Source organism: Martes martes (assembly GCF_963455335.1).
Source record: "Martes martes genome assembly, chromosome: 10".
Lineage (NCBI taxonomy): Eukaryota > Metazoa > Chordata > Mammalia > Carnivora > Mustelidae > Martes > Martes martes.
The window spans coordinates 12,907,618-12,932,594 of record NC_137898.1 but is presented as its reverse complement, the minus strand read 5'-3'; the positions used below and the strand labels follow the sequence as shown (position 1 = coordinate 12,932,594).

The following is a 24,977-nucleotide window of genomic DNA, read 5'->3' as shown; positions in this document are numbered from 1 at the left end:
TGTGAGCCCCGAGACATCCCCTGTGGGCAGCTGTCCCGTTCACCCCCTCTGCAGCCCACCCTTCAGCAGCTGTTTCTGTCTGAGGAAGAGTAAAAGACTATTTAAAGGAACATGGGGTGAGGGGAGCAGAGGGGGCAGAGGAAACCTAGCCTGGGCTCCCTCTCGATGGGCAGGCGAGCCCAGAGGGCTGGTGACCATCTTCCACATGGCCTGCAGTTGGCTTTCAGGGTCACCAGGGCCTGGCGAGTACATAGGGAAGAAGGGTGGCCATGGGATGGATACGGCCGGGGTCAGGGCAGGAAAGACGGGCTGGGCTGTGATTGAAAGGTGCCACCTGTCAGATCTTCACGGGAAATCTGAGCCTCCTAGGCCAAGGGAAAGTGTTGTACCAACAGGGCCGTAAACAATGCTCTTCTTCTGCTGAAGGCTCTTGGAGTGGAGTGGGGTGGGGTGGAAGGGGGGAGGAAGGGGGAGGCGGGCAGAGGAGTTGGGGGCTGGAGGCCACTGGCTGGGGCTAAAGGCAGCCCAGGAGTGAGGTCGCTCAGCTGGAGGAAAGAGACAGCTCCAAACCCCCAGGCAGAGGCCCCACAGGTAGGAGAATCTCCGGGCCCCTTTCTAAGTGCCCCCCCCTCCTGCTGCCAACCCCTCTCCCACCTTCCAGGGGCTGGAGCCTCCTCATGGAGCCACAGAATTGGAGAAATCCAGGCTCTTTGCTAATCCTCTCCACCTCTCTGTCAACTCTCTTTGGATGCCAGAGGTCAGGGACCCAGCTCTAGGGCAACTCGAAATCACCTACAGAGTAGCCTGCAGGTGGCCATCCCCTGGGAGGACCTGACAGGGGCAGAGAGGGCCTTGGGAGTCTGGTCTCGTCCTGGTCTGGTCAGGGTGGGAGGCAGATTCTCTAAGCAGTTGAGAGTGACTTCTCCAAGGGGGAGTCACTGGCTGGGATGGGGGATGGCGGAAGTCTCAGGACCACGAGAAGACAGACTGGGTGTCAGGGGGTCCGGGAGGTTCTAACAGAACCATCAAGTGTCGTCTACATTATTTGGGGTTTGGAACTTGAGCTCCTGGGTTCTTTCTCTCCCAGCCAGCCAAGAGAAACACGGAGAGGGAAGAGGAGCTGTCAGGAGTGCTGCTTTGGATACAAAACAGGGTGTCTGTAGGCTTCCCCAGAGGAAAGGGGGGGGGCGTGGAGAGGAAGAGGGGACGGAGGAGAGGGCCTGCCGTGCACATGGAAGAGAGAGAGCTGCACTCCTCAGCCACACCCAGCTGCCCTCGCCCACCTGTGGGGTGCCCCTCACACCCCTGAAGGGACCCTCGCTAAAGAACTGGTGGGAGCAGCTGCATTTTTTGGCACAAGCGCCAGACTGGTTTTCAGGAGAACTGGACTCTAGGTATGGCTGGGCCCTTTAATTGTCCTGTGACTTTACTCAAGGGTCTTCAAATTCCTAATCTGTAAAATGGGGCCAGGAACACCTATTCCAAAGGGCGAGAGTGAGGATTGAGTGAGGTCCCGCAGGGCACTGTGGGGAAAGCTGGAAACCTGCTAGCGGATCCTTAGTGTTGGGGTGGGTGATGCTACCCTGGCTTCTCACATTCTGGGGTTCTTCACTCCTTATCTATTTATGACAAGCCTGGGGGGTGTGGAGAGCTGAGGTGATGAGCACACAGGACTGCTGAGGGGTGTGTGCGTACGCGTGCGTGTGTGCGTGCACACGCGTGCACCTGCCCTTCCTTCCCTCCCGCCCCCAACCCCTCAGCGTGTAGCAGGTAGACGAAGGGGAAGATGGCTACAGGGCTCTGGTGAGTCTTAGCTAAGCACCATCACACTCTGAGGTATAAAAGGGGTTTGTTGTCATCTTACTGGCGTTCAGTCCTCTGTGCCTTGTCTTACTAACAAAATGCCCTCATGGTGGGGTCAGGGCCAACATTAATAGGCAGACACAAGGCTCAGCGGGTAGAGCATTCAACTCTCAATCTCAAGGTTGTGAGTTCAAGCCTCACATTGGGCGTGGAGCCTACTTAAAAAAAATAATAATACAATAAAGTTCGAGTGCTCCCTTCAGGCCAGGCACACCTCAAAACACTTTCCATGCATTGGCTTCCTTAACCCTCCAGCACCCCACAGGGTGACTTTTATCTCTACCACATCACAACACAGGGCTGGCGGGTAGCTTGCTCAAGATCACATCATTAGTAAACAGTGGGAAGATTCCAGAACTGATGATTTTCACCACTGCTCCATACCACCTTCCAAACACGAACATGGAGTCTGGGGCTGTGTGGATCATTTAGGCCAGCATCTGCCATACTTGCTTCTGGGACACAGGGTGTTCTTCAAGATGGCGGTAGACGCATCTCAGGAAAAGCAAAGCAAAAAGAAAAGAAAACAAGAAAAAAATAAATCCATGGTGAAATAGGTTTGGGGAACAATTAGTTAAATAAGGCTAAGCAAAGTTAAGGTTTCTTTACTAATGAAGTTGCGTATCTCTAAAAGAGAAAAGAGGAGGCTGTTTCTGGAACAGCCTCATCCAGAGAATACATTTCCCCAACCCCAGCTCCTATTAATGTCTCAGGAGACCCTAGTTTTCCACAGAACAGTTTGGAAAATCTCATCTAGACCAATCCTGTCACTGTCAGTAGACATTGAGGATTCGAGAAGCAAAGGGTCAGCTCAGGTCTCAGAGTGAGCAACTAAGCGATAGAGGTCAATCTGGCTCCACGGCCTCCTGGATCCCTGATGACGTGCATCCCAACTCTGGCTGGTTAGCTCCCAGTTAATACATTGCTGAAGGTTTTGAACCATGAAGGGGCTCTGGTGGGAGGGGTGGGGTTGGAGGACAGTGTGAGCATCTTTGCAAATCCCCGTCGGCTTCCTCAGAAACCGTGGGGGCCCCAAATCCAGGGACCCCGGAGACTCTGGACTGGGGGCAGTATAAGACCCGAGTGGCTGGCAGGGAACGGAGCCCTGTACCAGCCTGCTGTCTTCCTGCCTCTGTACCAACTGCCCAGGTGCCCTGAGTACTGTCGCCCAGAATGGTGGCACGGCAGAGAGCAGGAGGTATTTTTAGCCAGTGACAGGAGTACCTCGTTCTCTTACTCCCTGAGTCATGCCCTGAACACTATTTGAGGATTGTTTTCTTTGTAAACAGACATCCAAGAAGGGCAGGGGGATGAAGGAGGTGGCCCTGCCTGCCCCCCGCCCCCTGTCTTTGTAGATCCTACAGTATATACAGTACTCCAATAGGAAAGCTCATGTCAAGTTATCACAACCTCCCTCTTCCCCACCCCATCCCTGGCAGTTAGAGGGTCAGGTTTCTCTGGCACGGGTTAGGGAGAGTACGTTTCTTTTCCTCACCAAAATAAACTCTCCCATGTCCAGGCCCACCTTTGCGGAGAACCCCTGGCCGAGCTGTGACAGAGTGGTGGCAGCTGGCGGAGCTGGCAGAGCCCCAGAGACCAGCTGGCCCTGGGTTTCCCAAATTTCAGGCACTTTTACGACACCCCCAGGATTTTGGCACATCTGTACCACCTGTGTCCTGCTTTCCTGAATGCCTTCCTTTGAATTAACTTATTTTTAAATTCAACAAATATATTTTTAAAAGAAAGTTTGTATCACTATTGGAAATGGAAACTCAATATCACTGGCCAGAAATAGAAAGTAACCATAAGAAAAAAAAAATACAACGGAAACCAAGCAGTACTATTAGATTTGATCTGGATACTCCCGCCTGCTTTGGGCTCCGAGCCCGAGACCGAGGCTAGCTACTAAGTACCTCCATTAAAAAGGGAGAAGAACAACGGCTCCACAGGTGTTCCTGATGCCAGGATCCTGTTTTAACCATTTCATTCGCTTAATGGGAAAGAGGCAAAGTCCTTGAAAAGGCATTATGTGATCTAATATTCTTTAAAGCCCAAGCCACAGCCTGCAGAGGGCAGTTGGGTGAACACCATCCAAGGCCAAGTCCATGTGGCCCAACATCTCACCCTTGGGGAGGCAGCACTGGACCCCTTCATTTCACCACAGGGAACATGGATGCTCCTGTCACATGTCCAAGCAGTAGCGACGTGGGGGACCCAGGACTGAGCAGCATGCCTCCAGACTCCCGGGCCAATGCTCTCTGAGGGCGGGTTCCTCACCTCACGCAGGGGTGCGGCATGACCAGGTCTGCTTGTCTCTACTTTCTAGAGATGGAGCAGAAGGAAGAGAAGCCCTCTGAGGATGGGACCACTGTCTCCCCAACCCCAGAGGCCCCCGTGACGCAGGGAAGTGGAGCCTCTGCAGGAGAGGCCAACGGCACAACCGAGGCGAGCGGAAAAGAGGGGCCTCTGGATGGAGCCGGAAAGCAGGAAAGAGCAGCAGCCGAGGACGGCACTCCAGCTGAACTTCAGGGAGAAGCCAATGGGTTGGATGAGGTCAAGGTGGAATCCAAAGCAGAGGCTGAACTTCACAAGGGAGAGGGCAGGAAGGAAGAGATCACAGTGGCTCCTCAGATGACCGATGGGAAGGAAGAGACCCAGGCCGACCCCACGGAGGCTGAGGAAGCACAGGGGACCATGCCGGCCTCTGAGAAGCAGCAAGCCGATGAGAAGGACGCCAAGCCTCCACCTAGGGAGGAAGCCGGTGGGAACGATGAGACCAAGGCTGAGCTCAAACGGGCTGCTGGGGAGCAGGAGGCCAAGACTGAAGCCAAGGAGGCTGACGGGAAGGAGGCGGCCATGACAGCCTCTCAGGAGAAGAGCAGCGAGACAGAGGAGCCCACGGCTGAAGCCCAGACGAAAGCCGGTGCCCCAGAGGCCCCTGCAGACCCTCAGAAGGAGGCTGCTGTGGAGGGGGAGACCGACGCCGAACCTCAGGAAGCTGACGTGAAGAAGGAGGTGGTGAGTGTGGCGGAGGACAGGAGGGAGGAGGCCCCCACCGTGCTCTGGAGTCCCCTGCACCCCAGGAACTAAGCCTCCCACCCCCTGGCTTTATTGCTTTGGGTAAGTGCAGTCTTCTGAATGACATCAAGAGCCGGGGCGGTGGGGAGAGGGTACAGCCCAGGGGCCCCAGGCTCCCTTCTGGATCTTCCTGGAGTCCTCACAAAGCCGGGGACAGGTGCTTGCGGGTCCACGAGCCCAGACAGATCATGCTGGTTCCAGGAGCCAGACAGTCCCAAGGACGAGCAGGACGGATGTGCGCCGATAGAGTCGGAGGAAGGAGCAGGGGTGATTCCCAGCTCCCCTGAGGAATGGCTCGAGAGCCCCACAGAAGAGGGCAGTGGCCTCAGTCCAGGTGAGTGAGTCCAGGGGCCTGTGGGGTGGCGGGGGTGGGGTGTGCAGGAGCTACCCTGAGGGGGTGGGCTGATAGCGATAGGGTGTCAAGGTAGCTCCAGCTTCCCTCTCTCCCTCCCTCCTCTCCCTCCAGATGGGCTGGGTCCAGACTCGGCAGCTTCTGGAGAGACCAGCCCTTCAGCCAGGTAATGTCAAATTCTGGGGCCCCGTTCCAGCTCCCTCTACCGCACGCTCCCTTCCAAGTCTACCGTTGCCTGGGCCGGGGTCTCCCTGGCGACGGATCTAGAGATATTCCAGAATTCCTGGCTTTCAGCCCCCAACCCCAGGGCAGAGCCCAGGAAACCAAAGGAGCCAGAGGCTGGAAGCAAAGGGACGATGCCCCCTCCACCGCTAAAGCCTCCCCACCTCCTCCTCCTCCTCTTCCTCCTCCTCAGCGTCCTGGGCAGATCTTCTCGGGGCTCCTCATCTTGTCCCTGAGCATACTGCCGTGGCGTCAGACGGCCCACAGAGCGTGAGCAGAAAGCCTGAGTTCAGACAATGATTCTGCCACTTACCAACTGTGTGGTCTTGGGCACGTTGCTGTTCTCTCGTGTGAAGCGACCCCGTAATTGTACCTGCCGCATAGGATTAGCGTGAGGTTTACATGCCGTAAAATGTATAAAGCCTGTGGGGCACCTGGCTGGCTCACCGGGTAGAGCATGCCATTCTTGATCACCGGGTCATGAGTTTGAGGCCCATGCTGGGCCTAGAGATTACTTTTATAAAACAGTGTAGAGGGGGGCCTGGGTGGCTCAATCCTTAAGCGTCTACCTTTGGCTCAGGTTATGATCCCAGGATCCAGGGATCAATACCTTCATCGTGTGCCCGGCTCAGTGCGAAAGCTGCTTCTCCCTCTCCCACTCCCCCTGCTTGTGTTTCCTCTCCCGTTGTCTCTCTCTCTGTGTAAAATAAATAAATAAAATCTTTTTAAAAAAACAACAGTATAGAGCCCCGAGCATAGTGCTGGATAAAGTGAGATCCTTATTGCCATCGTGTAACTTGACTCATTGGAAGAATCCTCCTTTGTCTTGACCCGAGATCCACCTCCATGCCACTTTTTTTAGGAAAGCCAGTGGGTGCATGTTCACTCGGGCTCAGCGGGGTGCTCTCCACTCCCCTTCTTTCTCGAGCCTCAGAGCCGCCGTGTCAGGCAGCTCTTCTTGTCCCCAGTTTCCAGAGGAGGAGGCTGAGGCTCAGAGAAGTGACATGACAGCCCCAAGATCACACAGTAAATAAGAGGCAAAGCCAGGATTCAAACTCAGGTCAGACCTCAGACTTGTCTCAGCTCTGCCCACACGTCTCACCAGACCACAGGCTCCCCCAAAGTTAGATTGAGCCTCATTAGTTCATCTCGACCCCCTCCTGGTGCTGGGCACAGAGGAGACGTGTGCCAGGAGTGGGGGCCACAATTTCCTATGCCTCTTCTGACTGCAGGGAGCTCCCCACCACCACCAGCCAGCCCCCTGCCTCCTGCCCCCACCTAGTGCTCTGGAGTGGCTGGTCTCAGGCCCTCTCACACTGCTCTGAACCTTCTCCATAGTGAGACTTCACCCAGCGATGTGCCCCAGAGTCCCACAGAGCCCCCTCCCTCCCAGGAGAAGAAGAAAGAGAAGGCACCAGAGCGCAGGGTGTCAGCCCCTGCCCGGCCGCGGGGGCCCAGAGCACAGAACCGCAAAGCCATCGTGGACAAGTTTGGCGGGTAGGATGCAGGCTGGGCTGGGCTTTCCCCGGTGAACCATGGACCCATCGGAGGGGCTGGGAGGCCTGAGGGCGTGGGAACAGTCCAGGCCAGATGGGAGGACTGATATCTTGGGCCCGGGCTCCTCCTCGATGGGGCCTCTGGTGGCCTCTCACCGCTGGGGGCCGGCCTCCTCCATGCCTCCCCTTGCAGGGCCGCGTCGGGCCCCACCGCCCTGTTCCGAAACACGAAGGCTGCAGGGGCAGCCATCGGCGGGGTCAAGAACATGCTCCTGGAGTGGTGCCGGGCCATGACAAGAAACTACGAGGTGGGCAGGAGCAGGGGCCGTGGGTTGGGGGGGACTCTTCCCCAGGGCGGCAGGGGTGGGGCGGGTCTGAGTGGGGCAGGCCCCCCCAGTTGGAGGCTCACCAAGGCCCCGCTCATCGGCAGCACGTGGACATCCAGAACTTCTCCTCGAGCTGGAGTAGTGGCATGGCCTTCTGCGCCCTCATCCACAAGTTCTTCCCCGACGCCTTTGACTACGCAGCGCTGGACCCCACGCAGCGCCGGCACAACTTCACCTTGGCCTTCGACACAGCAGAGTGAGCGGCAGCCACCGATGGCGGTCCCCGGGGTGAGGGGCGGGGGTTGAGAAGGAGGGATACTTGGGAGCCGCACAAGCGCACTGGCTTCACGCAGGACGGGTAGCTGGCGGGTCAGACGGGTCACAAATCCAACACATGCTTTTCGATAGCCAGGAGCTATGTGTCAGGACGAAGCTGTTCTGACAGAGACCCCACTTGTCATGGCTTAGAGTCTAAAGGGGGAGACGGATCACAAGCACACCCCTCCGTGTGATCTGTAACGTGGGTATCCGGGGCGGCGCCCCAAGGAGAACAGGTAGGGCAAGCGATAGACAGGAAGCAGGCCTGCTGTTTTACACACTGTGGGTGCCGAGATTGGGGCCACTGTCTGAGTCTGCCATTTCTTAGCAGTGTGATCTTGAACAGGCTCCTTTACCTCTCTGAGCCCTCACATCTGGATCTCTAAAATGCGCATGAGGTTTCCTTCTGCAGGGCTACTGTGAAAATTAAGTACATAATTAGGCAAGGTCTCTATAGCAGTGCCTGACCCACAGCAAAAACTCCAAAAAAAGGATCTGAGCTGTTGTTCCTATATGATGATGGATGATAGCAGTTTTTTGGTAGTTATTCATCACTTTGGAATCTGGAGGGGGATTTCTTGCTGAGGCTCACAAGACTGGATGCCAGGGGTGTTGGCAGTTGGATGGAGAAAGGGGTCCTGGAAGGGCAGGAGGAGTGTGAGGAACAGCATAGCCCAAGGAAGAACTGAGAGGTAAAGACGTGGCTGCTGGGTGGTGGCAGAAGCGGAGGTACTCCCACCACCAAAACCCCACCAGAGCCAGCCTCAGCCGGAGGCCTCTGTCTGTACCTACCTGGGAGGCCAGAGTACACAGTGATGGCCTTAGGGCTCCTAAAGAGTGCATGCCAGACGCATGGCCTCCTCCAGCCCCAGGGAGAGGCTTCTGAGCCACCTGGTAGAAATGGATTAGGCAGAGGATATTGCCCGTGGCCCCTGGCCACAAACCCGTGGGGAAGCCTGAGGCAGCAGCATTCCCCTCTCTGGGCCTGCATGTCCCCCAGGGGCAAAACGAGAAGATGGATGAGGAGCTGTGCTTTGCAAATGGGTTTTCCTTTTTCAGCAGATTCCTCAAACAAAACATTAAGCAAATGCCCGACATATAAAACAGAGTACAGGGGGATCTTTTTATTTATTTATTTATTTTTAAACTTTCATTTAACTAAATAACACTTTTCTTATGAAGTGTACGTATTGCTTCAAACGCTAGCTCGTTCCTAGAGGTTGGCGTTCAAGGTTGTAATTTCTATGTCATGAAACTGGTACAGAAGGTGCAAATGATAATTATAATTGTCCGTAGCCTGGATGACATTGGATGAAGTAACCCGTTAAGAGGAATCATTACAACCCACTGGCCTCTAGGTTAGTTGAGCTTATCACTCTTCTCAGCCACCTGCTCATGGTTACGACCTAGTTTTTTTGTTTCTTTTTAAAGATTTTTATTTATTTATTTGATGGATAGAGATCACAAGTAGGCAGAGAGGCAGGCAGAGAGAGAGGGGGAAGAAGGCTCCCTGCTGAGCAGAGAGCCCGATGTGGGGCTCAATCCCAGGACCCTGAGATCATGACCTGAGCCAAAGGCAGAGGCTTAACCCACCGAGCCACCCAGGCACCCCAACGACCTAGTTTTTGCCAATAATTGTATCACCTTCAAAATCTTGGTTTCAGACATTGAGCTCTCTCCCCTGTCCCCACCCCTCACCTCTCTAACTCACTTAGGTTAGCAGCCCCACTCCCAGAGATTTTTAACTCCGTGGGGACTTCTAATCCATTAACCTCACCATTTTCCGCTTTCTGTCAGCTTCCTTAAGTCTTCACTCCTCAGCTTCGAGTTCATGGTCTAGCAAGGTCATCACTCAAAAGGAGACCTTTCTAGGTTGGGAGGTGTTCCTGGAGCACACCAGCTAAGCACCCAACACCCTTCCCAAGATGCTCCCTGAGGCTCGTGTACGGGGCTCTAGGGCACCAAGAATGCAATTTGAGAAACACCAGACTTGGTATTCCAGAAGGTCCCTTCCAGTTTCATATTGTCCTGCCAAGAGATGGAGTGAGTGCACTGGGGTGGGAAGCTGAGGGGGTCAGGAGTGCCAGGTCCTGCTCTGGGTTCAGAAGCAGCTTTAATGATGATGACAAGCCCCGTGGATTGAGGGTGCTTAGGTGCTGGGCGTCCTGCTAAGAGCTTTCTTTGGAGCATCCCCTTCTATCCTCTCAGCAGTCTTAGAGTGTCTTAGAGGTCCCTCAACATCCTAGGTTCATACAGGAAGGCTTGGCAGAGCCGGGACGTGGACGTGAAACTCCCAGTCGAGGCTGAGAGCTCTAAGTGAATGCCAGGAACCGAGGGTCCCTGGCTCGCCGGACACAGGTCATTGTCCTCCTGCAGCTGCCTTACCTTGGTTCCAAGCCCGGAAGAGCCTAGGGGAGGCAAGATGAATAATCAGGTGACAAGGACCCAGCTGCCAGAAGGCAGTGGACAGCAGCAAAAAAGGGAGGCTTTTGGTAGGGATGCACAGGGCCACAGGATGGAGAGTCTGACCTGCTGAATTCAGATCTTGTCCCCGCCTTCTTAGCTCTGTGATTCTTGACCATGGACTTCCCTTCTCTTTGGGTTTGGTGTGAAGATTAAGTGTGTGAAGTAAGGGGGCCCCCTGCCCCAGCCATCACCTCCCACTGCCCCTGTTCTGGAACTCACCTGATTCCCATGGAGTCCTGAGATGTGGGGGAACAGCCAGTGCTCGCCCCTCCCCCCAGTCAGCTGTGCGGCCAGAAGAGCCCAGCCCCGCCACCCCTCAGGTCCAGTGGGAATGAAACTTCTCCTGTGTAGGGGCAGAGAAGCCTGTAGGGGGACAGAACCCTGACCTACCCCCAGGAGGGGAAAACACCACACTGGTTGCAGGGACCCTGTCTCATTCTTGGCACTCCTCCAGTCTGTGCCCCTCCCCTGGCTCTCAGGCCAGTCCGGCTTGGGTTTCAGCCTGGCTGTCTCTGTCCCGAGAGGGTTTCTGCGGGGACCCTGGATTCTCCCACTGCCAGCACCCATGGCAGTCTGACAGGCTGGGACTGCCGAGACCCAGCTTCAGGGCAAGGATGCCAGAGGCAAGCCTGGGACTGAGTCCCAGCTGTGTTACTTGCTTTGACCTTGAGGACATACATGGGCATTGGGATCAGACCAAGCTGAGTTTGAGTTTGGACTGTCAGGGGCTCAGTGACCTCATCTGTACAATGGGTTGGTCGGCCTAGCTGACCTCTGGGCTCCAACATACACGATTCTGTGGGTTTCACCCTGGCTGGGCTGCCCCCCTTCCCCCGGGCTCCCACATGCTTCAGCTCTGGCTCTGTCCCTCAGGAAACTGGCCGACTGCGCCCAGCTGCTGGAGGTGGATGACATGGTGCGGCTGGCGGTGCCTGACTCCAAGTGCGTCTACACCTACATCCAGGAGCTGTACCGCAGCCTTGTGCAGAAGGGGCTGGTGAAGACCAAGAAGAAATGAGGAGCGGACTGGCCCTGTGGGTGGAGTGGGCAGAGTAGGGGCGCGGGCCCTGGCAGGTGGCACCAGTCTTAAATGCATTAAAAGTACTTTTATAAAATCCTGTCTGCCCCCTCGGTGCACCCCCTCCCCCCCGGGGACCTCGCTCCCTCTGGAATGATAAACCCCGGCCGGCCACCAGGGTTCCTCACCTGACAAGATCTCCTCAACAACCAGGATGCCACTTGGGAAAAGACAGTGGCCTGGGTGCCACCCTCTCCAACTCCTTTCCCCTACCCCCCACCAATATGCAGCTGTGTGACCTCGGGGCAGTGAATTAACCTCTCTGAGTCTCAGCTTACAGTCTGAACAGACCTGATGGAGGTGGAATGAGATAATGAAATGAGCAAACAGCCTCACCGGGTGCCTGTCCCCTTAGCATTCCCTAAGTGAGTCCAAAAGTGAGTGCATTTGTACATTCTGAGCCATTGGTGGTGCTTTTCCTGATTCTCTTCCCTCTTTCCACACTTCTCCCAGATTAGGTGCTGGGTTAGGAGATTCCCTGGAAATCTCAAGCTAAGTTAGCAGGGCCTGTGGAGACACCTGCACTCAGTCTCTTACAAGCAGCGGCTTTCCGGAAGCTTAGCACGCTCCTCCCTGAAGGTCCTTCCTTGGGGTGAAGTTAATCCCTCCAGCTCAGGCTGAAGTTCTGGCTTGTTTCTGCTTTTCTATCATTCGTTAGAGATGCACCCCTGAGCTGCTTATAATTTCCTGCTCACAGGCCTGTCTGACCTTATCAGCCATTCTGAGCATGTGCGCTGACAAGAAGAGCTCATGAGAAACACAGAAATGAAAACCAGCCAGCGTGGCTGTGCATCCGAAGGTGTGGATCCTGCCCTGACTGACTGGGCAGACCCGGCCATGCACCAAAGCACTCTGTGCCTCAGTTGCCTTGTAAAATGGGGGTGCTCCCCCTATAGACGGGTTGACAACCTAGTCCCTCATGGCCAGTTTTCCCCCACAGCGTCTGAGGTTCCACAAGGCTCAAAGTCCTGCGAGCCCTCTGTTCTGGGGAGCGGGGTCACACCTTTTAGTAGAGAGCAGCTAACCCTCAGCCTCACGTTCTCCCGATGAACCCAACCATCCTCTCAACGAACACCCAGCCTGCCTCCAAATTCATCTGTGACTTTAATGGGTGCACAAGTCGATGGCTTCTGTGGTTCCCCCTGAACTGGACACTGGGGGAGGGGGGCCACTCCTCCCAGCCTAAAGCCTGGCCCCCAGAAACCGGCACCCTAAGGGAATTGCAAGGGGGTTTAGACCATGCAGTCAGGGGGCACCTGAGTGGCTCAGTCGGTTAAGCATTTGACTCTTGGTTTCAGCCCAAGTCATGACCTCAGGGTTGGAGATGGAGCCCCGCATTGGGCTCCACACTCTGCATAGAATCTGCTTGAGATTCTCTCTCTCCCTCCCCCTGCTTGTGCACACACACATTCTCTAAATAAATAAATAAACAAATAAATAAAATCTTCAGTCAATTGAGCGACCAACTCTTGGTTTCAGCTCAGGAAATGATCTCAGGGCCATGAGATCGAGGTGTGTGTCAGGCTCCGTGCTCAGCAGGGGGGGCTGCTTGAGATTCTCTCCCTCCCCCTCCCCCTCTGCCCCTCTCCCTACCTGTGTGTGCGCTCCCTCTCCCTCTCTAAAATCAATAAATAAATCTTAAAAACAAACAAACAAACAAAACCATGTAGTCAGATTTTCGGAATGGAGAGTCTTCATTTCACGATTTATCAGTGGAAAGATTCAGTGGAAAGGAAAGATTCAGCTCCTGCCTCTAGACATGTAGTACCCGTTAGTGGACTAACTGACTTTGGTCACACAATAAACAAATGGCTCAATTGTAAATAGGATTCTGAGTGCCCTGCCTCCCACACACCCTCCCGATGTCCCCCCTGCTCCCTGATGCCCGGGGATTCTGGTGGGCTCCTGGGCTCGCTCCCTGCCAGCCGGGCTGCAGGTGACCTGTGGTCCTAAGACGGAGCAGTTAGTGAGACTAGGATTTCCGCACCCCAGATTCCCAGAGAGCTGGCCCGTAACCATCGCGAACTCCTCTGGCTCCGGGGCAGAGAGAAGGAGAGGGGCAAAGCCCACCTGTGGCCAGGCGAACCTGGGAACGGGCCCACACGCCACACACACAGAGACTAATGACTGACAGACAATCTAGGAGGGAAAATACGGAACGAAGGAGAAGGGCTCCGGCGCCCAGTCCGTGAGACGTGTCTGTCCGCCAAGCAGAGGATTCCGCGCAGGGACGGAGGAGAACCGCTAGGAGGGCCGGTCAGCTCCGTACTTGAGGGTGAACTCTCGGGCCTCGCTGCTGAACCGCTCTGGGTTCTCCGCCAGCAGGTCGGCGAGCTCCACCCGAATCGGCTGCCCGAGGTCCGGTCTATTCACCAGCACGCTGAGGGCCTCCAGGACTGGGGAGAGAGGCCAGATCAGGACAGCAGGGTGAGAGAAAAACCCCGGCAAGGAGGCCACGGCAGCGCACCCCCAGACGCCCTGGCATTCCACACTCTCTCCGTGGGGGGACTCCCAGGGAGGGTCCATGCCTCGGGATGAGGACGGCTCTACCGAGTCGGATACCCCTCGGTCCTCACTGATGATACCCAGAGCCCCGACCGGCGACACCAGCGTTTTCAAACTAGGTTCCATCCATGGCTCCTGAGAGGCTTCCCATCATGGGGGTCAATGAGGTAAGTGGGGTTTCAGGGTCCCACTCCTTTTTCAACAAGAACCACCTTCTGTTTGATATCAGGATTCCAAACACATCAACTTTTAGTTGGGAAAAAGGGTTCTGAGGCTGAAGACTGGAAACCATTATTGCCCCATGGCTCCCACTCTTTCACAGGGGCCTCTGGGGACCAGCGAAGGCAGCGGTCCGTCGCTCGAGGCAAGCGCACATATGAACACGCACAAACGTGGTTGGACATTCAGAGTTCCCCACGTCCCCCTGCAACCCCTCCTCCCTCCCCCCTGGGGATCTTTGTTTCCAAGGCTAAGAACTCCTGAACTGGTTTGGGCACCTGGGGGGCTCAGTCGGTGAAGCCTCCAACTCTTGATTTCAGCTCAGCTGGGGGTCTCAGGTCATGATCTCAGGGTCATAAGACCGTGCCCTGCGTCAAGCTCCTGGCTCAGTGGGGAGTCTGATTGAGATTCTCCCCCTCTCCCTCCCCCACTCTTACTCCCACTCATGCAAACACACTCTCACTCTCTCTTAAAAAATAAATTAATTGGGGTGCCTGGATGGCTCAGTGGGTTAGGCCTCTGTCATTGGCTCAGGTCATGATCTCAGAGTCCTGGGATCGAGCCCCGCATGGGTCTCTCTGCTCAGCAGGGAGCCTCCTCCCTCCACCCCTCGCCTGCCTCTCTGCCTACTTGTGATCTCTCTCTCTCTCTTTCTGTCAAATAAATAAATAAATAATCTTTTAAAATCAATCAATTAATTAATTAATTTTAAAAAAGGGAACTCCTGAGCTGGTCCAGAAGCAGGACAGACTGCACACAAATGTGCATGGGCTCTAGAGACACACTGTCCAATAAGTAAGGTAGCCACTAGCCACATGAGGATATCTAAGTTGAATTGAATTAAAATTAACTACAATGAGGAATTCAGTTCCTCCATCACATTAGCCACATTTCAGTGCTCAACAGCCACACGTGGCTACTGATTGGGAATTGGGCCATGCGCTATGGAACATTTCTATCACTACAGAACGTTCTGCTGGGCAGCACTGTTCTAGGGTCAGCCAAGCCTGGCTCTGAATCCCAGCTCGGCCCCTGGCCAGCTGTATAACTGCAAGCAAGCGCTTTAGCTGTCATGTACCCCGGGGTCCCCCTCTACTCAAGGGGCAATGAGGGCATCATACATGGGGTTGCTGGGACTGGATAAAGTCCGTGTGCAAAGCTCCTAGCACAGCACTCAACGTGCTTCCTCAGTGTGTACTGTCATTATTGGGCCTGTCCCCTTGATGGTCATTTAAGGCACTGAGCCTGGGAAGGAACAGACCTCACCAAGGTCCGCAGAAAGAGCAGCAGAGCCCTTCCCTCTACAGCCCGCTGCTCTGTCGCACCTGTCCAGGTAGAAGAGCAGGGGCAGGACCCGGTCAGCCAGCCCAGCATCTCCGGATGCATCCCTTCTATCCAAAGACAGGCCCGGCTGAAACCCGCAATGTTTACCTCCCCTCTTTTGGGCTTTTCTGACTCAGAATCAGTCCTCTCACCCCACATCCAGGATCCCTCCCTCCTGTTAGGCGAGCCCCAGTCCCACCTTGGCTGGTCTTGGTGTGAGGCTGCCAGTTCTCATGGCTGATGATGGGCAGGCAAACACTTCCATCGTGGCCCACGTTGGGGTGGTAGATCCTGGTAGTAAATGTCACCGTAGGGGGCTTGAATGGATAGTCGTTGGGGAAGCTGATGCGCACGTGGAAAGCCTTGAGGTTGTAGGGTGGTTCCTCCTGCGCAAGAGAAAGGGTTGAGCTCAACTCTGAGACATGTCAGCTCTGAAAAGACTGGTTTCCTCATAGGACCTTGGCCCTGCTCCCTCGCTCTCTGCCCCTCCCCGGGCTCCCAGGCATTCTCTGCTCGCTCCCAGGTAGGACCATGAATGGCGGTGGCACCTGCACTCACTTGCTGACTGAGCCACGGATTCGCAAAGGAGCGGAGTCACGAAAGAACACGGGCCTGGGAGGCACCGAGGTCAGATCCTGAGTCCCGCTGCGCGACCGGGGGTGGGCCAGCCGCCTCTCCCCTTCGGGGCCCGTTTCCTCATCAAAGACTGGGTCAAGTTTGACCAGATGAGCTCTAAGGACTCTCTGGGCTTTTTTTGTTTTTTCAATAATTAACCTTTTTCCAGTTTTATTGAAAAATAATTGACAGACATCACTGTACGAGTTTAAGGTGTAGAGAGTAACGGTTTGATTTACCTATAAGGTAAAATGATGAGCACAATCGGTCCAGCTAACATCCATCTTCTCACATAGGTACAATAAAAAGAAAAGAAAAAGAAGGGGGGTGCTGGGGTGGCTCAGTTGGTGAAGGGTCCGACTCTTGGTTTGGGCTCAGGTCATGATCTCGGGGCCCTGGGATTGAGCCCCTCCTCAGGCTCTGACTTCTACATGAAGTCTGCTTGTCCATGAATGGTACATATTGTTATTGTGTATTTTATCATGATAAAAACTTTTTTTAAAGAAGAAAGAATTCAGTGGCTAGAGTGGCTGAGGGTTTGCCAGGAGACAGGAAAAGACCCTCCAGACTTCGAGCAACCTGAAAACCTTCCTGGGCACCACCCCGTGCCACCTCGTGTTAAGGGCTTGACACACATTAGTCCACGCAGCAGAGGGTAGCGGTTACATGAACTTTGGAGCTACCCTGCCTCGGTATGAATCTTGGCTCTGCCATTCTCTAGCTGTGTGACCTTATGCAAGCAACTTAACCTCTCTGTGCTTCCATATGAGAATGAGAATAGACTTCTTCCCAGAGCTTATGTGAGGACTAAATGAGTTCATTTATATTAAGGGCTTAGAAGAGGACCTATCACATGGAAAACACTACCTTTGTGTCAGCTACTACAGTAAGGATCATGAACACTCACCACTGTTAGGGTCTATATTATGATGAGGAAACTCAAGTTCAACATCTCTAGCTTGCCCAGGGTCACAGTGGAGTGCCGGATGGGAACCCAGCACCGGTCTCTACGTCTCCACATGTGAGCACTAGTCTACACTCCTAGAAGCAGGGAGTCCTAGAACTCAGGTGACCCAGAACAGAGCATAGCAGCTTCTGGCTGGTTCCAAAACTCCAGATCCTTTCAGAAACTTCGTTACCAGGAAGATAGGACAAAGAGAGCCACAATGACACACAGAGGTAAGCCCAGAGTCAAGGTTGGACGAGAGCTCCTCTTGGTTAGCAGAGGACAAAATGGGAGCCACGGAGGTCCTGGGTGTGTCTCTGAGATAGAAGAGACGAACGACTATAGGACAGAGAAGGAAAATGTCTCAGTGTTTCCATTTTTGATAATAAGAAGAGCCCGGGCCTGCAAAGTAGAGATAGGCCTGAGAGTGACGCTTCAGGAAAGGAATGGGAGAATGTCCAAGTGTCCTGTCTGCAGGGGTGCAGGCCGGGTTTCCTGGGCTCCATCAGAGGAAGGAGGCTGCGGAGCCTTGGAGCAGGGGGCCCTGGGAACCTGCCCCAGCTCTGCCCCAGGCCTGGGGCGTGGCTTGGATCTCCTCCCGGAATCGGTTTCCTATCTGTAACATGAAGAAGCTGGACCACCCGACAGCTTCATACTGTACCTTAGGGTCAGCTGAGAAAGTCCTACTTGCTTAGGGTTTGGGTTTAGAAAAAACATTCACTGTTCCTCCAGCTCTGCCACCTGATGCTGTGATAGGTCACTCAACCCCCTCAGCTTCCACTTCCTCAACCGTAAAGAGATGTCAGTCTTCCCCGTGGGGTGGTTGCCAAGTTTTCAGTAGGACTGCTCGTGCAACGTCCTGCAAACAGTGCTCTGTCCCCAGGGGGTTCTCAGTGAACGGGAACTCTTACTGTGAGTTTTCAAAGGCTCGTCCCCCCGTCAGCTTTTTTACAACGTGACAAGTGGGGCCACCTTGGTGATCCTTGTATACTGAGACTGAGCTTTTGAGGGCTAATCTGTCAGCTCGACCCACAGACCTTTCTGGGTTCTCCTTTCCCTGCCCGCCAGCCACACCTCCTTTATGGCCTCACCGGGCACCGTTGGGACCCCCTTAGCTGGCTGTCCTGCATCAACTCTTGGTCTCCCAATCCCAGACTCTTCCCACCTAGCAGGCTTGTTCAGGACCCTTATATGACTAGAAAGGCTCTGGCTAGTTCCCAGGGGTACAACCACTGTGCTATTGTGATTTATAAGAAATAGATATCTGATCACTCAGATATAGTTCTCATATGTATCCGGTCTTGGTCCGAAGTGCCTGGCTCACAGCTCCCAAAACCCTTAAAATTTCCCAAGTGTTGAGAGTGACCCAAATGTCTTTTGTTATGTTAATGGAGTAGCTTTTGGAAGCACCTAAGGAAGGGGGCTCTGGCAGGAGAACCCACCCTGGGGTTAAAGGGTTGGAGGGCAGAAAGGCTCCAGGTCAATCACCAATGGCCAATGAGCTAATCAATCGTGTTGATGCCATAAAGCCTCCACCAAAACCCAAAAGGGCAGGTGTCAGAGAGCTTTCTGGGCTGGTGGACACTCGGAGGTTTGGGGAGGGCAGCGTGCCAAGAGAGGGTGGGAAGCCCCGTGCCCTTCCCTGGTGCTAAGCCCCATGCAGCTCTTTGTCTGGCTGTTCTGCCTTATAAACTTCCATCATAAACTGGTCATCTAGTAAGGAAACTGTTTCTGTGTCCTGTGAACCTCTCTAGCAAAGGAACTGAACCCGAGGAAGGGATCATGGGAACCTCTGATTTATAACCATTCGGTCAGAAGCAGCCTGGACTCGAGACTGACATCTGAGGGGAGGCAGGGGTGTGTGTGCAGCAGGGACAGTCTTGTGGGACTGGGTCCTTCCTCTGTGGGATCTGACGCTATCTCCAGGTAGATGGTGTCTGAAGTGAGTTAAAGAGTAGGACGCCCAGCTGATGTCCTGAGAATTGCTTGGTGGTGGGGGAGGGGACACCCCTCCACACACTGGGATTGTGCTCAGACCAGAAGACCAGCCACCTTGGTCTTACCAACCATTAGGGTTCTTGGATTTCACAGTATCCTCTGAAATGTGACCTGCCCCAGGGGTCCCTGTCATCTACCTTCTTCCTTCCGACCTGCTGCCCAACCTTCACTCTCATCCACCTCAGAGCTAGCCTCCTTGGAGGATCTAATCTATTCCTGGAGCACCTTCTAGCACTTTTGTCCTCTGGCACCTGAGGCCCAGAGCAGGTGTCCTCACTCCGAGCCAGGTAAATGGATTACTTCAACCCAGCAGCCCACAGAACATGACAGACATCTGCCTTCCGCTCAGGTCACGATCCCAGGATCATGGGATCGAGTCCCGCATTGGGCTCCTTGCTCAGCATGGAGCCTGCTTCTCCCTCTCTCTCTCTCTCTGACAAACAAATAAATAAAATCTTAAAAAAAAAAAAAAGAAGTCCAAATCCTAAAATAATCAAATGAATTGTTCTCTTTATATTCCAAAAAACTACCGTAAATTTTCACTATTTTAATATTTATGTTCATGTAACTAAAGATGTGTAGATGACTTCCCATAGAAAATATTGTCAGTCTATTAATGATAAAATAGAATTCTTGGGGCACCTGGGTGGCTCAGTGGGTTAAAGCCTCTGCCTTCGGCTCAGGTCATGATCCCAGGGTCGTGGGATTGAGCTCCGAGTCGGGCTCCCTGCTTAGCAGGAAGCCTGCTTCTTCCTCTCTCTCTGCCTGCTTCTCTGCCTACTTGTGATCTCAGTCTGTCAAATAAATAAATAAAATCTTTAAAAAAAAATAGAATTATTGCACTCAGACAGGTCCTCTAGAATACTGTTTTCAGGGGGAGATTTTACTGAGCAAGATCTAATAAATGGAGAAGAATCAGAACAGTAGAGGTGAGTTATCTGGGTTGTCCTACGTAACAGTAGTTGTCTGATCACTGTATTGTTCCCCTGAAACTCCTGTATCACTCTATGTGAACTATACTGGGATACAAAAAATAGTTGCCTGAAATATAATCTTAAAAGGAAAAGAAAATACATTTTAGGTTGGAGAGGGCAAATTCCGCCAACTGTGAAAATCAGGAAGTTAAAAAAAAAAAAAAGGAAAAAACAGGAAGTTTACCCCTACTCCTTGACAAAGGTCCAAGAGATCTGTTTTCTTCTTTCGAAGCCGTTTGTCTGCTCATGCTCCTGTGGTGGGCTTGGTGACTACTGGCTTGAGGAAAATCTCCTACTAAATCCAGAACTCTCTTTTAGCCTCTTCACAGCCTACTTTGATCTCAGAAGCATCAATCCTGAGACCCCTACCAATGACTAGACTCCAATAAAGGACTCTAAGGGAGGGGAAACTTTGGCCCCGTCCTCAGCCACCCTGCCAATGCCTCTGGCCTGCCACCCCAGTCCAAGGCCATGGTCCCCAGGGACACTCACGGGCAGGAGGAGCACATGCCACACCAGGACGTCTGCATCATCGCTGAACAGGTTCCGTAGGTAGCGGGGAAGCTTTGCCTGAAGATCCTCCAGCTCCTGCAGGGGGCAGAGCGGCGGACAGATGGCTTGTCTCCCCTTCTTCAGCTGCCCATTTGCCTGTCCCAGCAGCAAGTGTCCCAGGTCCCACAAAGGAACGCCTCAGGGACAGAAGCTGGCAAAGTGAGAGCCCTCAAATACTGAGTCCTTAGAATGGGCCAGTCACGGGGGCGCCTGGGTGGGCTCAGTCAGCTATGAGTCTAACTCTGGATTTCTGGCTCAGGTCATGATCTCAGGGTCATGACACTGAGCCCCGCATCCAGCTTCCCACTCAGCAAGGAGTCTGCCTCTCCCTCTGGCCCTCCCCCTGCTTGGCACGCTCTCTCTCTCGAAAAATAAATAATTTTTTAAAAAGATTTTATTTATTTATTTGAGAGAGAGAGAGAACACAAGTAGGGGGAGTGACAGAGGGAGAGGGAGAAGTAAGCTCTCTGCTGAGCAGGGAGCCTGATGTGGGGCCCAGGACCCTGGGATCATGACCTGAGCTGAAGGCAGGTGCTTAACCGACTGAGTCACCCAGGCACCCCAATAAATAAATCTTAAAAACAAAAAAAGAATATGTCAGGCAGGGTGCTTAGGGTTTTAAGTGACTTACGTGCCTTAAGCCTCACCAAGCTCTGTAGGTACTAGATGGGGAGAGAAGGTGAAGATCCTTGTTTCCGGACATTATTACCACTTGGAAGTAAACTCTCTTTGGCCTTTCCTCCTAAAACCGAGGTACTACACACTGCACCCCTATCTTCTTGCTCTCTTCCTGGAGAGACACAATGTCCTAATTCTCTCCCTCTCTCCCTCCCTTCTCCCCATGGCATCCACTGCATGTCCAGCCTGTCCCTTCCAGTGCTCACGGCGCAGTGGACAGCAAAGACAAAGCCCTCCAGGCTAGGGCTGGGGAAGGGAGATGGTTCAGGAAGACTGAAGCAGAGGAGAACTCTACACACTGAGCAGAGAAACAGGGGGACAGGAGTGACTCACATGCCCACCCCTGCCCCAAGATGTAGCCGGGTCACTAGGACATCGCTGCATTCCCCCTCCAGCCCACTACAGAGTATCCTCTATTGACGCTTGAAAGAGAAGGGCCCAGCCCTCCAAAGCGTCCCTGGAGTAATGGGAGAAACATGAATGGGACTACGTGAAGAAGGTGTGTGGATACACACTGGGGAAGCGGAAGACAGGGGAGCACTGAGCCAGGCCATGCAGAGTAAACAGGCTTTCCCCATGCAGAGAAGGGGAGAGGTCCCAAGGCGGTGGGAGCAAATATGCACAGTGCGCCCCATGCGAGTGGACTAGTTATTGATGGAAAAGGGTTTCGTGATCAAGCACATTGGAAAACATAAAGCTAAAGTGTATCGTAAATCTCCAAGATGTGAGCCCATAGCACACAGTGCTTCTCAAACATATCTGATCAAGGAACCCCTCTTCCCTTTTGGGGTCCATCCTAAAGGACAACAGAACTTTTCTCTGGAAAACCAAATAACAATAATAATAAAAAAGACATTTGAGGGCAAGTCATATTCCTCTGGAACACCAAATGGGTATAAACCACTGGTTTTCAACTGAGGGCAACTGGACACCCCCACCCCCACCCCGTGGATCTTGGGCAACGCCTATACCATTTTGGGTTGTCACGAATTGGAGGAGTGCTATCAGCACCTAGTGGGCAGAGACCAGGGATGCTGACAGACATCCTATAAAGAATTATCCAGGGTGCCTGGGTGGCTCAGTGGGTTAAAGCCTCTGCCTTCAGCTCAGGTCATGATCCCAGGGTCCTGGGTTCGAGCCCCGCATCGGGCTCTCTGCTTAGCAGGGAGTCTGCTTCTCCCTCCCCACGCCTGTCTGCTTGTGATCTCTTGCGCTCTGTCAAATAAATAAATAAAATCTTAAAAAAAAAAAAAAAAAGAATTATCCAGCCCCAGATGTCAACAGAAACCGCGGTATGAACAAAGGTGGACAGAAAGCTCAAAACCACTCCAGGGTATGGGGGGGCAGGGCTTCTCAGACTGTGGACCACATGAACTTTCTCTGCACCCCCAACAAATAAACACAACGCTGGCTCCATCACCCATGTCTCAGCCCATACTCTGTCTCTATTCAAACCCAGACTGCTTCTCATGCCTTCTGCCCAGGGTCTATGACCCCTCGATTATTTTTCACTCTGAAAGTCGAAGCATCTGCTCCATGAGTCCTAGCTTCAGTATCATCTATGACCCTTCAGCAAGGACGAAACCCTGAGTCAAACAAAGCTCTGCAACAGACAATTTCCTGACTTTACTGTAACTGGGATCACTTGGGCTTTTCTGTTGTAGAAGAGTTCTGCCAAAAGATTCTGCAAGCCTGAGGATATGAAACCCAAACTAGGACACACAGCTCTTTCCTGAGGCCAGTGAGGAAATCACCTTACTCAGAGGAAAAAGAAAATGAAAGTAAGAGGCCACTGGACAAGCCTGTGGGTTGGAGCCCCACCAACCTGGGCTCCAGTTTCAGCCTCACCACTCCCTACTGGGTGACCCTGGGCAACCGAGTTACTTTCTCTGAGCCTCAACATCCTCATCTGTAAAATGGGGGCATATGGCTTACCTCACAGAGTTGCTGTGGCCTGGCACTTCGTGGTGCCTGTGTGATAAATACTGGCTCCTAGCTCTTTCACACTTGGCTAGAAGGACCTCCTGCCCCATTTTGTTGCTAAGCTCCAGATTTCAGTTCTTTTGGGCTGAGCCAGCTCTATGCCCCAATCTGAGATCCTTTCTCTCTCAAAGGTGGAGAAGAGCCAGCAGCCTTCCCCAACCCCTTAGGCCCATCCCCCACTCTACACAGTGGAGGGCCACTTCCAAGAGAGTCAAAGTTTGGGGGTATGCCAGATCCATTTCACCATGACCCTTCTTCCTTCCCCACCTATGCCCACATCCTGGCTACACCCCAGTCCTTCAAACACCCTGGGTTTTCCCACCTCCTGGAGAATTCCCCCCCACTCCCACCCTCCCAGACCTCATTTCAAATTGTGTTCCTGATTGGAGGGGCACCTGGGTGGCTCAGTCGGTTAAGTGTGGGCTCTTGATTTCCATTTGCTGGGGTCATGTTCTCAGGGTTGTGGGATAAGGGATCAAGCCCCAGCTCAGGCTCCGTGCTCAGAGGATTCTCTCAAATAAAAATACATAAATCTTCAAATTGTGTTCCTGATTGGAAAGAAAGCTCAAGGGGGGGGGGGCAAGATTTTTGCTCATCTTTGCCTCCCTACTTCCTAGAACAGGAGCCAGCACATAACAGGCTTTCGACAACATTTGCAGAAGGAATGAGCGCAGGCCACCTACTCCAGGACGCCTTCCAGCTCCGCCTTGACATCTTTTCCTCCTGAGAATACCCAGGGAACTTTGTTCCTGACTCCTACTCAACACCCCATACTTCTCAGGACTCTAGATATGTAGGTACCCAATTTCGGGGCCGGGATATGAGCTATTCCATGGCAAAGACCTTGTTCTCATTTTATCTGTTCCTAACACACACACACACACACACACACACGCCCCAGCAGAGCCCCTGACTCCTGGAACCTTTCCAGCACCTCCGTGAGACGCCAGCAATTGTGATCACAAGTTTCTGGCAGGAGAAAAGAAACCGAAACCAGTTCGGCTCGGAGCCAGCTCATCCCCATCCCCAGCACAGCCCAGGGAGGTAGCGACAGCCCGGTTCGGTGCCCCACACCCCTACCCCCGACCCCAGCTTCTCTTCCACTCCCGCTCCCGCCCCTTTCTCAGACCCACTCCTCCTCCCGACCCCGCGGCGAGGATAGCGACAAATAACCGCGCTCCAAGAGCCGGGGGAGGGATGCAGGGGGCAGGGCAAGGCAGGCAAGGGGAGCCGTGAGAAAGGGGTCGTCCGACCGCCGTTACCTTCGCCACCCGCTTGCTGGCCAACATCTCGGGACCGAGCCTGGGGGGCTTCCGTGCGCTCCAGCTGGACTGAGGTCGGGCGCGCCCCCTCGGCGCGCTCCGCCCCCGAGCCCCGCCTCGAGCCCCGCCCCCTCGACGCGCCCGGCCCGGGCTGCGCCGAGGACTCTGGCTCTCTCGGTCCCGCGCGAGGGGCTGGGATTCAGGACACTCCCGTGCGCTCGGGGCGCGGCGCCAGTGCGCCCCTCCGGGTTCTAGTTGAAGCTCCGGCGCCGGCGGCCGCAGGGGACCTCGCATCCCCACGGGCGCCTCTGTGCCGCCCGCGGGACACACTCTCCGTGAGTCAGCACAGGCTGCTCGCGGTGCCGGCGCAGCCCCGCCGCAGGTCGCCCGCGGCCTCCGCCGTCAGACCGCCTCCTTAAGCCGCTGGAGCGCATTCCTGGGGCCCCGCTGGACGAGCCACTTACCCGCCCTGGGCCCAGTGCCCTGTCTCTAAAAAGATGGGGGATGGCGTGGACGACATTCCCTCCAGGGGTCGCTCCCGTGGCAGCTTGGGTCCATTGTGCTGTCCGGCAGCATTCACTGGTGGGACAGCAAAGACGCTTCTCCCCGGTGGCGGCTTGGGTGCAGGGCACCGCAAGGGGGCGCTGTTGGACCCATCCCTCTAGCTTTAGGGCTTCCGTCCGCAATTCATTCGGTCCTTGACTAGGTTTAATGTTTACTGAG

At 54.1% G+C, this 24,977-nt stretch overlaps 2 protein-coding genes across 7 annotated transcripts; one reads left to right on the top strand and one right to left on the bottom strand.

Moving 5' to 3' along the window:
- The first annotated feature begins 408 nt into the window (after window positions 1-408).
- On the top strand, window positions 409-12,839 carry SMTNL1 (smoothelin like 1). 6 transcript variants are annotated; one of them, XM_080816509.1, is made up of 9 exons: window positions 440-591; window positions 1,088-1,394; window positions 4,190-4,881; window positions 5,143-5,275; window positions 5,408-5,459; window positions 6,854-7,012; window positions 7,205-7,319; window positions 7,442-7,593; window positions 10,995-12,839. In XM_080816509.1, the coding sequence occupies exons 3-9, from the start codon at window positions 4,192-4,194 to the stop codon at window positions 11,137-11,139; spliced, it is 1,446 nt and encodes a 481-aa protein (XP_080672635.1). In that variant the 5' UTR covers window positions 440-591; window positions 1,088-1,394; window positions 4,190-4,191; the 3' UTR covers window positions 11,140-12,839. The 6 variants fall into 6 exon arrangements, with proteins under 6 accessions (XP_080672634.1, XP_080672635.1, XP_080672636.1 ...); XM_080816508.1 differs by lacking the exon at window positions 1,088-1,394 and having other exon boundaries at window positions 409-591; XM_080816510.1 differs by lacking the exon at window positions 1,088-1,394 and having other exon boundaries at window positions 443-591; window positions 9,902-11,231.
- Window positions 12,840-12,869: 30 nt separating this feature from the next.
- Window positions 12,870-24,355, bottom strand: UBE2L6 (ubiquitin conjugating enzyme E2 L6). The gene is made up of 4 exons (XM_080816643.1): window positions 24,255-24,355; window positions 20,272-20,367; window positions 15,446-15,632; window positions 12,870-13,595 (listed from the first exon to the last, which is right to left on the bottom strand). Exons 1-4 carry the CDS (start codon window positions 24,279-24,281, stop codon window positions 13,444-13,446), a joined length of 462 nt encoding a protein of 153 aa, XP_080672769.1. The 5' UTR covers window positions 24,282-24,355; the 3' UTR covers window positions 12,870-13,443.
- Between the last annotated feature and the right edge of the window lie 622 nt (window positions 24,356-24,977).

What these genes read in the sequence shown, in the direction of transcription:
- SMTNL1 (XM_080816508.1), top strand. Translation starts at nt 4,192, where the DNA reads ATGGAGCAGAAGGAAGAGAAGCCCTCTGAGGATGGGACCACTGTCTCC. An exon ending in GGGCAGTGGCCTCAGTCCAG is followed by an intron (nt 5,276 to 5,407) that starts GTGAGTGAGTCC and finishes CTCTCCCTCCAG; the next exon opens with ATGGGCTGGGTCCAGACTCG. An exon ending in ATCGTGGACAAGTTTGGCGG is followed by an intron (nt 7,013 to 7,204) that starts GTAGGATGCAGG and finishes CTCCCCTTGCAG; the next exon opens with GGCCGCGTCGGGCCCCACCG.
- UBE2L6 (XM_080816643.1), bottom strand. Translation starts at nt 24,281, where the DNA reads ATGTTGGCCAGCAAGCGGGTGGCGAAG. An exon ending in CCAGCAAGCGGGTGGCGAAG is followed by an intron (nt 20,368 to 24,254) that starts GTAACGGCGGTC and finishes TGCCCCCTGCAG; the next exon opens with GAGCTGGAGGATCTTCAGGC. An exon ending in TCACACCAAGACCAGCCAAG is followed by an intron (nt 13,596 to 15,445) that starts GTGGGACTGGGG and finishes CTCTCTCCCCAG; the next exon opens with TCCTGGAGGCCCTCAGCGTG.